This window comes from Gekko japonicus, unplaced genomic scaffold (genome assembly GCF_001447785.1).
Source record: "Gekko japonicus isolate JY-2015 unplaced genomic scaffold, Gekko_japonicus_V1.1 scaffold2847, whole genome shotgun sequence".
NCBI lineage: Eukaryota > Metazoa > Chordata > Lepidosauria > Squamata > Gekkonidae > Gekko > Gekko japonicus.
The window spans coordinates 180,905-195,789 of NW_015160922.1; the positions used below are offsets into that span (position 1 = coordinate 180,905).

The 14,885-nt window shown below is 48.4% G+C and overlaps 1 protein-coding gene across 2 annotated transcripts in view; it reads right to left on the bottom strand.

Moving 5' to 3' along the window:
* The window catches only part of NFE2L1 (nuclear factor, erythroid 2 like 1), a 28,662-nt gene extending 17,957 nt beyond the window's left edge, over positions 1 to 10,705 (bottom strand). The window contains exons 1-3 of one of the 2 annotated variants that reach the window (XM_015424672.1): positions 10,620 to 10,705; positions 6,350 to 6,578; positions 5,530 to 6,041 (exon numbers count right to left, since the gene is read on the bottom strand). In XM_015424672.1, the coding sequence (XP_015280158.1) occupies positions 5,530 to 6,039 (510 nt within the window). In that variant the 5' untranslated portion in view covers positions 6,040 to 6,041; positions 6,350 to 6,578; positions 10,620 to 10,705. Of the gene's footprint in view, positions 1 to 5,529; positions 6,579 to 10,619 lie in introns of both variants that reach the window. The other variant, XM_015424665.1, reaches the window with a different exon arrangement.
* Between the last annotated feature and the right edge of the window lie 4,180 nt (positions 10,706 to 14,885).

Here is a 14,885-nt window from a genome sequence, read left to right on the forward strand (position 1 = left end):
GAGCTCCCGTGGCAATCCCGAGGCTTCCCTCCGAAGATGCGCGGTTAAAAACTAGTACCTCGGAGGTACTAGTTTCCGGAAACCGCGGGGCAAGGGTGGGCGTCTGATCGCGTTTCCGGTGGCATCCGGCGCCCGCCCATGCCCCATTGCGAAAAGGGTTGTTTTTTTTTTTAAGTCTCCAGGGATGCACACAAGCACCCAATGGGGCATGCGCATACTTCAGGTTAAAAAAACAACAACACAACCCCATTTGCTGCGCCGCTTCTTTGGCGCGTCGTATGATCGGCACCTCCCCCCTAACCACGGGAACTCAACGGGACCGCGAGGGGACGCCTGATCGCGCAGTCGCGCATTATTTCGCTGCGGGGCAAACAGCCACGGCCTCCCCCCCGCGATATCCGGCCCGTGTGACTGGGCCCATTGATGAATTAATTCCTGTCATATTATTGCATAGTTCCCAGGAAGCAACGTGTGCATTCTACCTGGCATCGGCAATCAGGTACTCTAGAGTACATATAGCAATATTGTGGTGCTTTTAAAATGTCATAAGCACAAGATCACGCGAAGTACAAGCGGAAGGCTCTAATGCAGTGCCCCATCTACTTCTCAAAAGCCAAACGCATGACAGTGTGCTTTCCACACCACACCTATGGACACACAACTATCCCTCTGCATCTCAAAATCCCCTTTATGTGCTCCAGAGCTCTTCAGGCACAAGGGGGGGGGGGGAGCCTTTTTCTTTTCTTTTTTTTTTACTTTGATAGAAGATTCCATGCTCCACATCAGCGGCAAGCACCATCTTGCTCATCCTCCAGGAGAGATGCAACGCTGTGTGGGTTGGGTGCATGTACACACATGCCGGCTCGAGTGGGGCTACAGCAAGAACAAAAGGACAAATTATGTGGTAGGGAGACTGTTATTTCCATGATCCCTGGGCAAACCCTGGTGGTCGGACATTTTATGAAGACAGACCAGTCCAATAGTAGGGTTATACCTTTCTGTTAGCATCAACTGATAATTACAATCATTACAATTAGTACCATAGCAATAGCTGCAATTACAAAAATTCTGAAAGGTATTTCGCTATTGTTGCTTTTGGACTTTCTCCACCTGGCAAGCCCAGCTGCCTGCAATTTTTGACAAGGAAAGGGGAGAGGAAGTCCCCTCTTACACAAGAGGGACCCCACCTGCTCATTTAGACGGGTGGGCTGCGCTGTCAGCCACAGGAAGGGGCACAGGACCAGGGCAAACGGCTCACAGCATTTACAAGGACTGAGGTGAGGGAGGAAAAAAACTGCTTTAAGGGCTGCAGTGATGCTTACCTCCTACGCTGACTGGTACTTGGATTAGCCCAAATTCTTCCCTTGCAGTGGATCCAGTCTAAGCCGGCTAGGGTTTGTAGCAGGCTCATTGCATCCGATGGGCAGAGAATATGTGCCAGGAAACAGGGCTTTCAAAAAATCAGAATTCAACCCGGCAATGCACTTGGGAACTGAATGGGTTTCTGGGTTTTTTGGAAAACTAGACAGGCCTGTAACCCCTCAAGACATCATCCCAAAATGATCTTACTTTCCTTGCCCTGCATATGCCTGGCTCTTTTATTTTGGAAGCAAAACATTCACTATCACCCTCCTCAAGGGAGTAGCCAGAAGCCTGGAATGTCATTTCAAAACCTTCCTATATGTGCACTTCCACGGAAAGGCAAAGTGGTGTAGCGGTCAAGAGTGTCAGACTCGATCTGGGAGATGTGGGTTCAAATCCGCACCCAGTTATGAAGCGGACTAGATGATCTTGTCCTTCATGCACTCTCAGCCAAAACTACCACAAATGATTGTCATGAGGATAAAGAGAGGCAGGAAAGAGTCATAACCAGTGTTCCCACTCAGCTGAGTTAGTGTGAGCTAGCTCACAGTTTTTTAGCCTCTGGCTCACACATCTTTGTCTTAGCCCAGGAAGGATGGCTCCAGAGCAAACTAATATATGCAGTAGCCAAATCGCTCACTCACAACTTTCATGCCAGTAGCTCACAGAATAGAATTTTTGCTCACAAGACTCCACAGCTTAGAGGGAGCCTTGGTCATAACCACCGCCTTGAATTCCTCGGGGAAAGGGTGGAAACAGAAATGTCTAGCTATGAAGTTAGAAACTCACAGTGGTGTTGGGGATCCCCCTCCCTCAACATTCCCACACACGACTTGCCTCCTACGGTTTTTCCTTTAATGTAGTGACAGAGGGACTCCCACGTTCTGCCACCTGTTTTACAGCCTTGCTTTTGTTCACTTTCACAATCGCCCTGGCAAGATAAGCGACTAAACCCATTTTGTTTAGGGGAAATTGAAAGAGAAAGCCTAAACCACAAACTAAAGCCCTGGTTAAAGACTCACGCATTCTCTTCCAGATCCAAATATATACTGCAGCTAATCCGAGGGCCACAATAGCTCAAGGCCAATGCTCCTCTCATCAAAGTGGTACTACAGCAACAATCCAATTTGCCCCAGAATCACCATTTTTAGCTTCTCAACGCTCAGTGAGATGGGTCAGGCTGAGAGAGGCCTCCGTGAACCACCCAGTGAGTTTCACAGCTTGCAGGGGTTGCAATCAAGTTTCCCAAACACCACTCCAACCACTGCACTACACTGCCCACTGCCTCTACTACGGTGGTCATCTTGTTTGGCCTTCATAACAGCCCATGCCCCCATTGATTCTACTGCTGTAGGACAGTGACAAGAGCGCTTTCCTTAGCAGCACTGGCAAAACCTGTGCCTGAGATCCCACCTGCCATCAGAGCATCCAGGCACCATCACATTAGATGGCCTACCGCTTCTGACTCCGTACAGAGCATTGCCTATCTCTCCCCTTTCTGCCCCACAATTTGGATCAACAACCACGTCCCTTAGTCAGTCCTTAAGTAAACAGGGGCACTACACATCTGCCAGACATCTAACAGAATTAAACAGAGTTCATATTGGGCAGGGATGAAGAAAATGGTCAGTTGTCAAGCCCTCTTTGAAAAAAACCATGCCGGGAAACAAATCCTAGTGCAAACCCTGTATTTAATGCGTCTAGGAAACTGTTTATTCTCCACTTTACCTGCTTTTCCATGGCCATAAGCAAGTACATCGATACCAACTCCCATTCTCAGTATCAGTTCCTGAGTATCCCTGTATTGTTCAGAGGAACTGGTTGACCACTGTGTGAGACAGGATGCTGGACTAGATGGACCACTGGTCTGATCCAGCAGGGCTCTTCTTATGTTGATTTAAAAGTCAACCATAAGAGCAGTGAGCATGGATTGCATTCTTTTAAGTGCATCACCACTGCCACATGGAGAACAAAACGTCCATATAAGAGTACTCTGTACAGTATGAAGTGTTAATAAACTGCCTAGCGTACACATATCAATTCAGCTGCAAACTTCCTTCCCAACCTTTTGGTCCTTGCTACCTGGGAAGAAGAATCCAGCTACTCAAGCTTCAAGACATCTATGAACCCTTCCAGCTCTCCAGTGATTTCTGCAGCCTACATCTGAATTTTCAAACTGTCTGCTTGAGTGAAGAAAGGACAGAATGGCTCTTTGCCAAACGGCAAGCAAAATGATTGTGCAGCTATTCTCCCAACCCCAGCACCTGAATTACGTGCTCTCGGTACCTGTACAACAGTACAGAGAGCACAGAAAGTGTGTGTAACATAATAAGCATCACACAATGGGAAGTCCCTGGTTAAAACTACCTCAGACAAACTCACTGGGTAGGCTAAGGAAAGCAGCTATCTACTTCAGCCCTCATGGGGTGATAATACTGGCCTGCCTTGTACTGCTATAGGAAAGGTTAGAGACAACATGTAGGGCACTGAGCATTTCAAGAAAGTGCTATAGAACTGTAATGATTTCATGGCTGGGCCACTCCAGCTGTGGGTCTCACACGACTGGCAGCCCAAGAAAAAAGCCAGGGCCCAGAGGAGGCTTAAAGTTTCAGCCAGAAACACGCCCAGTGTGCCAATCTGAAAGCTGCTGTGCGGCTTGCCAGATCCTACCAACTGAACTTTGATACCATGACACTGATAATCTCCCCTCCCACTAATACCCTAAGACTGGGGGCCTTATAAATTTAAGGGTGATCAAATACAGGGTTGGCCTTCGGTGTCATGTCTGAGGGGGCTTGCCCCAAGACATAAAAACCCAGTTAGGCCTGTTTTCTCTGCATTCAGGAATTTCAGGAGCACCACGCACACTTCTGGAGGCATTCCGGAACCTCTCTCCTTCACAGACAGCAGAATCAGTACACCACTGCTGACCTCTCCTAAAACTGTTTTATGATCTTCCAGCTGCTCACCTTCATGACCTCGAGGTGGCTACTATTGCTTATCTTATGATCAACAGTAATGGGTCACTAAAACTGGCCTTCTAGAGATGAGAATCTGCAAGCATGAGAAATCACAGACTATGACAGTCCCACAAGGAGGGTGAGAAGACACACATCTGAAGACCCAAACAGGTGGCATTCGACTTCATCTAAGTATTACCATTTTTCACCCAAACAAAAGGAAGGAAAAGCTATTATTCTGCTTCATCCTTCCTTCTAAACACAAACATCTTCTATTATTCTGCTTCATTCTTCCTTCTAAACACAAACATCTTTTCCCTCGCACACACACTGATTTTACTGGCTCATTCTCAGTTTTTCCACCACCTACTTTGGCTGCCGGGAAAACCCCACATCCAAAGCAAGTTTCACTTTTAGATTTCCGAGGCCAAGCTCTCTGAAACCTTCAGCCTATTTTTTGCCAATCGCAGGCATGAGAGAACATGAGAGGAGCGGAAGGCAGCCACAACAGCTGTTTCGACAACCCCCAGCCCAGCCACCAGATCTAGTAACGCTGCTGTCCCTCTTTCAGCACAGGAGGCCGGGGATTAAAGGCAGTCAGGAAGCAACCCCACAGGACTACTCCACCCTGTCTGTTTTGGAGCACCCGTGTAGACAGTTCACTGATTGAATCCTTTTTCCCTAGCAAAGCACATCTACAGACAAGCCAAACCAGAATAGGCCTTTCACAAAGAAAGCCCTATGGGACAGAGCTTCAGGGAAGGGACTATACAGGCACGTTGTAGCTGGAAACTAGGGCAGAGCTGCCCTACCTAGTACTGTGTTGAAAGAAAAGGGGGGGGGAGCAGAAAGATCTTCTGGAAATAATCCAGAGCTGAATAAATCACCACTCATTTGATCTGTGCAATGAGACAATTACCCAATGCTACAAACTAAACAGGTGGTGTTATTCACTGAGGTGCCTCCCGGCAAGCAAAGGCAAAGGCTGAGAACAATGGAGCTGCTTTAATTCCCAACCAAGATGTCTTCTGACCAAGGGAAAGATTCCTAGAATCCTCCTTGGCTACCCAAGCCAATGGAGGAGGGTTAAACCAGGCAACTTTCTCTCACAACATTTTCCCTTCCGAAAGTCACTCGGGAATCTCCCAGCAGTCCCCTTCTCCCCACCACCCCTGCTGACAAACTGCACAAAGTGAAGCCGCCTTACCTCTTTGGTTAGATCTCCATTCATTGGAGGAGCCACGGCGCCCAAGTCTTCCAGCTCTTCGCCAAAGCCTTGCTCTGCTCCACTTTCCCTCACCACATTGTCTGGGACGGTCCCGTCTTGCAAGCCGCCACCATTCTCAAGGACAATGCCCGTGCTGGGCTGAGCACCGGAGACGGAGCCTTCGGGATCTCGATGTACCAGCCAGGCATTGACTTCTGTGGTGGGCACCTGGAACCGGTCCAGGGCCCTCACCTGGTTAAGAAGCCGGCGAGCTGTGAAATAGTAGTCCAGGTCTACACTTTTGGGATGGATAACATAGCCGTCTAAAGTATTGCGCAGGTTGTGGAACTGTGTCTGAGTGTAAGCTGAGCTCTGGCCCAGAAAGATCTCCCGCAGAGGGGGAAGGTGAGAGTTCAGGTAGGTATCTACGTCCACCCTCACTCCGATCAGGCTGAGGAGAATGGTGAACTGGATGAGTCCCTCTGTGAAATATTTCTTCAAAGAAAGCATTTCTGTAAGAGGAGAAGCAAAGGCATGCAGCAGGGTTTTTGTAAAAGCCACACTTTGCCCAGCTGGCTCTCCACACAGTTGTTTATGGAATCAAAAACACTCAACTGTGTTCAGCTCAGTTTACAATGAAACGCAAAATCGAACAGGCTGCCACCAAAAGGACCAACACAAGGTTCTCAAAATCTCCAGAAGCAAAGAAGGCTGTCTCTCATCAGAACTCCTGTCCGTTCTGGTGTTCTCTGCCTCCTCAGAACTACAAACTGTTTTGTAACCAAGCCGAGGCAGTTGCATATAAGCCCACGTGACTTACTGTCTCACAGAGTCCACAAACGGCAACTTCCTTGAGCCGTTCTTGCTTCCCACACCGACAACAAGACGGGACAAGTCCGCTGGAACAGCTGCAGCTTTACGTTCTCTCCCCTCCCTCTTCCTCCTCCGGCTCTGAGACGCTTTCCTGAAGGAGCACTTAGAGTCCAAGACTCCCAGGGAGGGAAAGGTTCAAAGACTCTTCCACTGCTTGCTGCAGGTTTCGTCAGATACTGAAACACAGCAAACAAATGAAGGTGATAAGACACGGGGGAGACGCACCCTTTGGCATTAGCTCTCATCCTCATTTATGGGTCACAAGGAACCCATGTCGCACAGCCTCTGCCTAGCTCAAAGAACAAATGTACATGACATGACACCAAAGAAAGCCAATGTTAAGTTTGGGTCAGGGTTGTCCCAATGCTCCCACCGTGTTCCATTCTCAGTTCTAAGCAAAATCAACTTTCCCTTTCTGCTGGGTCACCTCCGCTGCGCTTTCTGCTCCCTTTCACTCCTCAGCAAGACAGAGCAAAGTGCCAACCAGTCCACATTGCAAGAACGCTGGCGCCGGCCTCCCTCTTCAGCCATCCTGCCTCCTCTACCTGCTGACAGCTTGCAGTCAAAGCATGCTGATGAAGCCTTTCATGCAGTGTGACCTTCTGATCAGTTTACAATGAGGGCAAGCGCTGGGGTCAGCTTCTGGCTTCAGAGGACTGGGGAGCTATTCAACAACACCAGACACATCTGCAGACATTTCCCCCAATGTACAGGTGGCTTGATGGGACCTAAAGGCCAATTCCACCTCTCTCCAACAAGGACAGGATTATAAACGTATCTTTAAAGCCCCCTTTCCATTCAAAACTTCTTACAGCTTTTGCAATCACACACCAGGAAATATCAGGTCATTTGTGTGTTACAAATACCTGTCCTATACCATTGTGGTGCTCTGAGAGAGTCCAAATACCTTTGCCTACCCTCCTGGGTTTTTAAAACTTTTTTTAGGGGCTGACTGCTACACTTTGGGTTTTCTACATTAGAAGAGTTGGATTTATACCCTCCCCTTCACCCAGAGTGGCTTACAATCTCCTTTCCTTCCTCTCCCCACAACAGACACCCTGTGAGGTAGGTGGAGCTGAGAGAGCTCTGAGAGAACTGGGACTGACCCAAGGTCACCCAGCTGGCTGCATGTGGAGAAGTGGGGAATCTTAACCAGCACACCGAACATTATTGCAGTTACTAGGCACAGAACTGTTGACTAGTTACAGTTCTACTGGTTTCAAAGGATCCTGGAAGAGGAATTTTCCCCTCATAGTTTTATTTACCACTCCTTGACAAGTTTACAGTGCATATGTAGTACACATGTTATGATTAGTAACTTGGGAAGGGGGAGCGTAGAATGCTGGCAGACTGCTGCCCAACCAGCAGGATTATTTACCTTCCCAGGCTTTTTTTGGAAAGAGATCTGACCTCTTCCACCTCCCTGTTCCTCTCAACTTAACTTTGAGCCTTCAGATGCCTGTACAGTGCCAGCATGAGCTCTGGAGGCCATACTGAGAACACTGGAGAGGCAATAAAGCGCATATCCTTTCTTCCCATACAGGCACATATATAAGCCTAAGAAGCCACTGCCTAGCAAATTCCCATCTACCAATATTCTGTGGTTGTCTGGAAGTTATAAAATAGTCCTATTAACTAGAGTTTTATCAGCAATCTACATGACAAGAAAACCTAACTTCTGTAAAAGCTCCATTCAACAGTGGCACGTACAGAATTTTACCTACATTTTACCTACATCAAAGCACCAAACACACCTACCACAGAAGGGACTGCATTACCACAGCCAGCTGAAAGCATGAACGAAAACAAACAAAAAGCCTCTGAACCGCAGGTAAGCCCCAAGCGGTAATATGAGGGCTTCTGAACCTCCCTGTCTTGCTTTTCGAAGCTGGTGTTTCAACACAACTTTTGCCCCAATTAACTTGACACCGTTCATCCTGATCCGGCTGCTGTTGCCATCAGCAACAAGTGGGAGACGAGAGGTTGCACTATCCACACCTTAATTCTCTGAAAAGTAATCATGTGTTCATCCTAACCCATGGTCTGCTTTTGGCCTTCCAGCCAGCACCTCCTGTCTCTTTCCCGTTCCCCAAGTGGGACATAACTCCCAAGCTGTTTAAAGCAAAAACAAGACTAGAAGCGCCAGAATCCCCTACCATGTGGGGTTGGTATGTGTTTTTTTTGGCATGCCCTCTCGTCAATCCTAACTTCTTCATCACCGGGACTTTCCGGGGCTCATATTTCACACTGCCTCTTTTAAAACCCTCTCAAAATGCATCCAAACAGCAAGGGAGAGAGCATGCAGAATTCCCCCAAGGCTAGACACTAGTCCGCAGACCAGCATAGGGCCTATCCTATTTATACAACATCACGAGGTCCCTCAGAAACTTCCATGGCTGACACTTACTGACCCCACAGGGAAGAACCCCAAATCCCCACCCTCATACAAGCACCTGCCCCTCATTGAAAATAAACACTGTTCTCTTTTCTGTTTAGATATTTCCTCTAAGTTTCCTCAGCTGTTTCACAAAGCAACCATTCACACACCTAAAAGGGACATTTCTCCCATACTCTTAGCCACATATCAATGCTTTCTTCCCCGCTGATTTCCTTGCCCCTTTTCTAGAAACCACTATTTTTCCTACCCCAGCAGGCCTCCTGTATTTCCTCCGAATGACCCTATCTCCCTGCTAGCTTGTCTGAACCAAATGCAGGAACTTCTAAGCCAACTAAACTTCTGTACTCATAGTTAACGTGGTTAAGATTAAATGTGCAAGAGTGGGACTTGCAGAGCATAATTGTTTGTGGGGTGGTGATTTCTATACACCTGTAGTGGCAAGGACACAAACAGGAGGCAATGGTTGCTAAGAATCAATTCATTCAGAGTAACAGCGTGACACTATTGACTTCATTTGTTTCACACATTTTTATCCTGCTGTCCAGCCTCCCCTAAGCCCACAAGGTACTGTACACACTTCCAAACAACTGCCTATTTAATCCCGCCACCGCCACCCCTTTGGGGCCCTTGTTCTCTTTGCTGTCCTGAAAAACCCCCAAGGTTTAATTCCTTCGCCTCTCTCGCATTCCTAACCCCCTTTCCTCTATAGCTTCTGCACTGCTCTTCTGACCCCTTTCAGCCCCTCATTTTTGTTCCTTCTCTTGTCCCGAACCACCCCAGCTGCCTCTGCAATTGGCCTCCACCCTCTATCGCAACCTGCCCAGAACATCTCACACCTCTCCTCCTCCCTTTAGGATCCCTCCCCTCGGACCCTGTCTATTCCCATTCCCCTTGCTGCACAGAATTTCCTTCTATCGCATTAGCTATTAACATGCTTTCACCCTCACCCATTCAGACGCCCCACCGCTTCCTACCTTCTGGCCAGCTACGCTCACTGCCACTCCACCACCACTACCCCTTCCAATCGTCTGCCTGCTCCATTTCCACTTAAGATTATGGGAATTCCACCCAACCCTCACTTCCTCAACCCAACTTTCCTCCCGCCTCCCCATTCCCCCCACCCCACATCTCTCTACCCTCTAACTCTACCCAGAACTATCAACGGCCTTCTTACCCACTCCCGTCTCACACCCTGCCTAGCAGCGTCCCCTAGAGATCGCCTCCGTCTGCCCCCTACTCGTCCACAGCCCTCCCTCCTTTCTCCTCTGCCTTTTGCACCCCCTTCCTTCTTTTACACTCTGCCTTTTCCACCCCCCTTGTACTACGGTTGCCAGGTCCTCCCAGGCCACCAGCAGGGAATGGGAGGGGGTAGCGTTGCCAGCTCCAGGTTGGGAAACTCCTGGAGATTTGGGGATGGAGCCTGGGGAGGACAGGGACCCCAGTGGGGTACAATGCCACAGAGTCCACCCTCCAACGCATCCGTTTTCTCCAGGGGAACTGATCACTGTCGTCTGGAGAGGAGCTGTAATTCCAGGGGATCCCCAGGTCCCCACCTGGAGGCTGGAACCCCCGTTCTGCCTAGCCCCCCCCCCACTTGTTCTCTGCCCCTCCCCTCACCCAACCCATATGTCTCTTACCGCCTTCACGCACACGGCCTGCTCCAAACCCCACGTTTGTGCCCTTCCCTTACCACAGCCCCCCCTCTGCCCCCTCCGACCCACCTGTAGCCCCCTCCCCACTTCCTCAGCCCCCCCACCTATGCTTAGCTCCTCCCACTTTCCTTCACAAAGGCCCACCCGCCCCTCGCGTCCTTCCATACCGCTCCTCTCTTCAGACACCGCCGTCGAGTACTCGCTCTTGCCTTCGGGCGGCCTTACCCCAGCGCCGGTCCTCCGTCCTGCACCCCAAACAGCCGCCGCCGCCTGCCACCACCCCTCTCTCCACCTCCGCGCGGCTTCAGCCAATCCGCCTCCAGAACGGAGGCGCGTGAGAGCCCCTCGGCCCAATCGCAGGACGAGAGCGTTCTTCCTGCCGACACGCCTCACGGCGAGTGACAACCGCAGCGGCCGATCAGAGCACCGAGAGATTAAAAAAAAAAGAGGGTTTCACCGCTGAGGGAAGAGACGCAAGTGTGCGGGGGTGAAAGCCAATCGGTGGGATGGAGGGTCGACCCTCCCTTGCACTGACTGACGGCACAAGTTTGCCTATCTGTGAAGTGCTCTGGAGGCCCCACCCGAGACGCCATTTGAGCGATCAGTTTCCTAACCAATTGCCGGGGTGCAAATTCACGACGCGGTTCCAGCCCTCCGTCTATTGTCTTTGGGTCTCTTTGACACACGGGGCCGAGGCTTCCGCAGCCAGTTCTTGCCCCTCCCCCACCAGTCCCAAATACGTCATCGGTATAATTGCCTTCCTGGCCTGCTGCTCCTCTCGTGCAGGGGGGAGCCATATTGGCATTGTTGCTATTGGCAACCGACCGAAGGCCTTTCGACCTCGATGAATCGGAGGGTTGATAAGTCCATCCACACACACAGACACACAAAAATAAACCATTAGGAAAGAGTGCAGAATTAGATCCTCCCACCAGTACTAATATCAGAATTTGAAGGAGATTTTTTGCTTTTTAAAAAGTAAACTTTCAAAAGGCTGCCCCCCCGTCTCTCCTAATACATTTGTAGTTGCCTCTTGCAGTGTTTAATAATACTCCGACGAATTCCAGAAGAACTCCCCAAAAGTGGAAGTGTACCGAAAATATAAACCTGCAGGCATTCCATATTTGGCAGTATTTGGCCCAATACTGGCACTGACAAATCAGAGACACTAAGCTGGAACTTCACCACTCAGAACCTTTTTGTTGGTAGAGTAATGGGTGTGGAGTAGTGGATAAGGGAATAAGTTTCCCTAGGGTTGCCAACCACCAGGTAAGCACCTGGAGATCTCCTGCTACTACAATTGCTCTCCAGATGACCAAGATCAGTTGCCCTGGAGAAAATGGCTGCCTCTACGGCATTATACCCTGCTAGGGTCCCTCCTCTCCCCTCCTGAGGCGCCATTCGCCAAATCTCCAGGTATTTCCCAACACTGAGCTGGCAACCCTATACCCTGTGTCCCCACCCATTCTAATTACCTCACCCAGGAAGTGGCTAGATGGCTTTAGGAAAGCTCCTTCCCCTGCCTCGGTTTCCCATTTGTAATATGGGGATAATAATACTGATGGTGCATCCAACCATCCACAGTGAGAATTTCTTGCTTCTCCACCTGCTGTAGCTCACAGAGCCTCCCACAGCTGTCAAGAACAGAATGGAGGCGATGGTGAAATTAACAATTTATTTGACAGAACAGATCAGTTACAAAATTCGAGGAGAGATGGTGTATCCGATGCAAGCAAGACATAGATTTAGTATGAGAAGTAGTTTAAAATGTTGTATACAAATTTATTGCAATGAAGAAGCAGAACAAGGATTAGTCCTAAATGTAACATGTTTAATATAAATGTATCCCTACCAAAGTTACTTTTACTGTATTCCACAGACAGTGGTTTTTTAAAAAATTGTGCAATGAAAGGGGTGTTGGGAAGAAATATTTTCTATTATATGTTATATGTTTTATCTTTTTTTATTTGGTTTTATGTATTGGCACATGGTGCCCTTGTTTGTTAGCCACCGTAAGCCCATTCGTGGGAAGGGCAGGGTAGAAATTTAAATAAATAAATAAATAAATAATTTTCCTTTCTGTGCTTTTGTTATATTACCTATTTGCCAAAGGTAATAGTGAGTATGCAGTAATGACGAAAATATGCAGTACTGAGTATGTAGCAATGGTGAATCTAATAATTCAGCTGAGAAACAAATTAGTTTGAAATATTTGAAATGTGAAATATTGAATATAAATATATCCCAACAGAAAATTTTTATTGTGCTTTGTAGACAGTGTCCCCAAAAAAGTCAATGCAATGAAGGGGGTGTTGGAGAAAAATATTTTTTTCTTTCTTATTTTTTGCTATATATAATCACAAAATATAACTTTTCCTTTTCTGTATCTTCTTTATATTATCTGCCCTCTCCTCCACAACTGGAATTGCTGTTCCATTAGAGGAACACTATAGCTGAATACATATTGAGATGCTATAAAGCACTGGAACACTACTATATAAATGCTAAACAATATTATTTGAATGAAGGCTTTCATTCCCATTACAATTGCTATGTATTCTTAAGTATCTGTTTCTGTTTGTGAAATGTGGATACTGTGGGCTGCTGAGTGGTTCTGCAAGGTAGATAAAATCCTCTACTTTTATAGAAAAATACCAAAGGCATTCCTTCCAAAATATAAAAACGTGTCTGAGCAAGGGTTGTGTGTGCATAGCTCTCATGCTCTCAGGAGAAAGCAAGTGCCCAGCACTTAGCATTCCTTCAGCCAGAGCTGGGAATCTGAGTGGCAACTGATCTGCTGCTTGTTTCCCCTAAGCTTAGTCAAGCTCCCAGGATCACTTGGGAGCTAGACTGAAGAGGCAACCGTATAACTAGTCCCAAGAGTTGCCAGGTGTGGGTTGGAAAATACTTGGAGAGTTTGGGGGTGGATCCAGGAAAGGGCGGGGTTTGGGAAGGGGAGGGGCCTTAGCATGTCACAATGCCATAGAGTCCACCTTTCAAAGGAGCCATTTTCTCCAGGGGAGCTGATCTCTGTCAGCTGGAGATTAGTTGTAAAAGCAGGAGATCCCCAGGCCCCACCTGGAGGCTGGCAACCCTACTTGCCCCTCTGGGCCTGACTGGCAGGAGCTGGAGCCTGTAAAGAGAGGAATGGCAAAGGGATAGAAACCTTCTCTTCCTGCCTCTTCTCCTTGTTGGTTTCTGTGGGCTTCCCCATAGCGCCTGTCTGGCCACAGCTAGAAACAAGATGTGGCTAGTGTTGCCAATGTCCAGGTGGTGGCTGGAGATCTCCTGCTGTTACAACTGATCTCCAGGTGACAGAGATCAGCTCACCTGAAGAGATTGGCCACTTTGGAAGGTGGACTCTATGACCACCCTTATGGCCAGTTTGGTGTAGGGGTTAGGAGCGTGGACTCTAATCTGAGAGAACTGGGTTTGATTCCCTGCTCCTCCACATGCAGCTGCTGGCATGACCTTGGGTCAGTCACAGTTCTCTCAGAGCTGTTCTTTCAAAAGCAATTCTTGGGAGAGCTCTCACAGCCCCACCTACCTCACAGGGTGTCTGATGTGGGGAGGGGGAAGGAGATTGTAAGCCGCTCTGAGACTCCCTCAGGTAGTGAAGGGTGGGGTATAAATCCAATCGCTTCTCTTCTTCTTCATTATATCCCAATTAAGTCCCTCCTCTGCCAAACCCCACCCTCCTCAGGCTCCACCCCCAAACATTCCAGGTATTTCCCAGTCCGGAGCTGGCCACCCTCGATGCCGGACTAGATGAGCCCTTGGTCTGATTTAGCATGGCTGCTGTTTTGTTTTTATGATCCCTGTGTTGGCCCTGCAGCTTAAGTTAAAGCCACTTGGTGAGCTAATGGATATGCAGAGATTTGAACAGGAAACTTTTCATCTCACAAATCATGCCTTTCTGTTATACAGGATTGCAGCTCGGCTAGTTTCAAACTGACCCATCTGTAAACTAGTTACTGTTTTTGAAGGCTGTCCTGAGAATCTGGGAGTGCGCTGTTTCAAATGTACATAAATCTAAGTCAAGTCATGTACACATCATATGTAAAATGAGTTTCATAAGGGTAGCCTTATTAGTCTTCGGTAGCCAAGACCCAACAAAAAGTCATGCAGTGCCTTAAAAGACAAAGGTTGGATCCTATGTGCTTTCCTCTTTAGTGAAAGGGGGAGGTTGGGCCTCTTTTGACCACCCAAAAGGGTTATGCTAGGGATCCTGGGACCCTCATAGGCAAAAGCCACACAGGACAGGTGCTGCAGTGAAGAAGGGAATTTGGGAGAGATTGAGTGGGAATGCTGATAGGATCCAACCCAAACTCATTAGTTGTAGGGTTGCCAGCTCTGGGTTGGGAAATACCTGGAGATTTTGGGGGTGGAGCCTGGAGAGGATGGGGTTTAGGGAGGGGAACGACCTCAGGAGG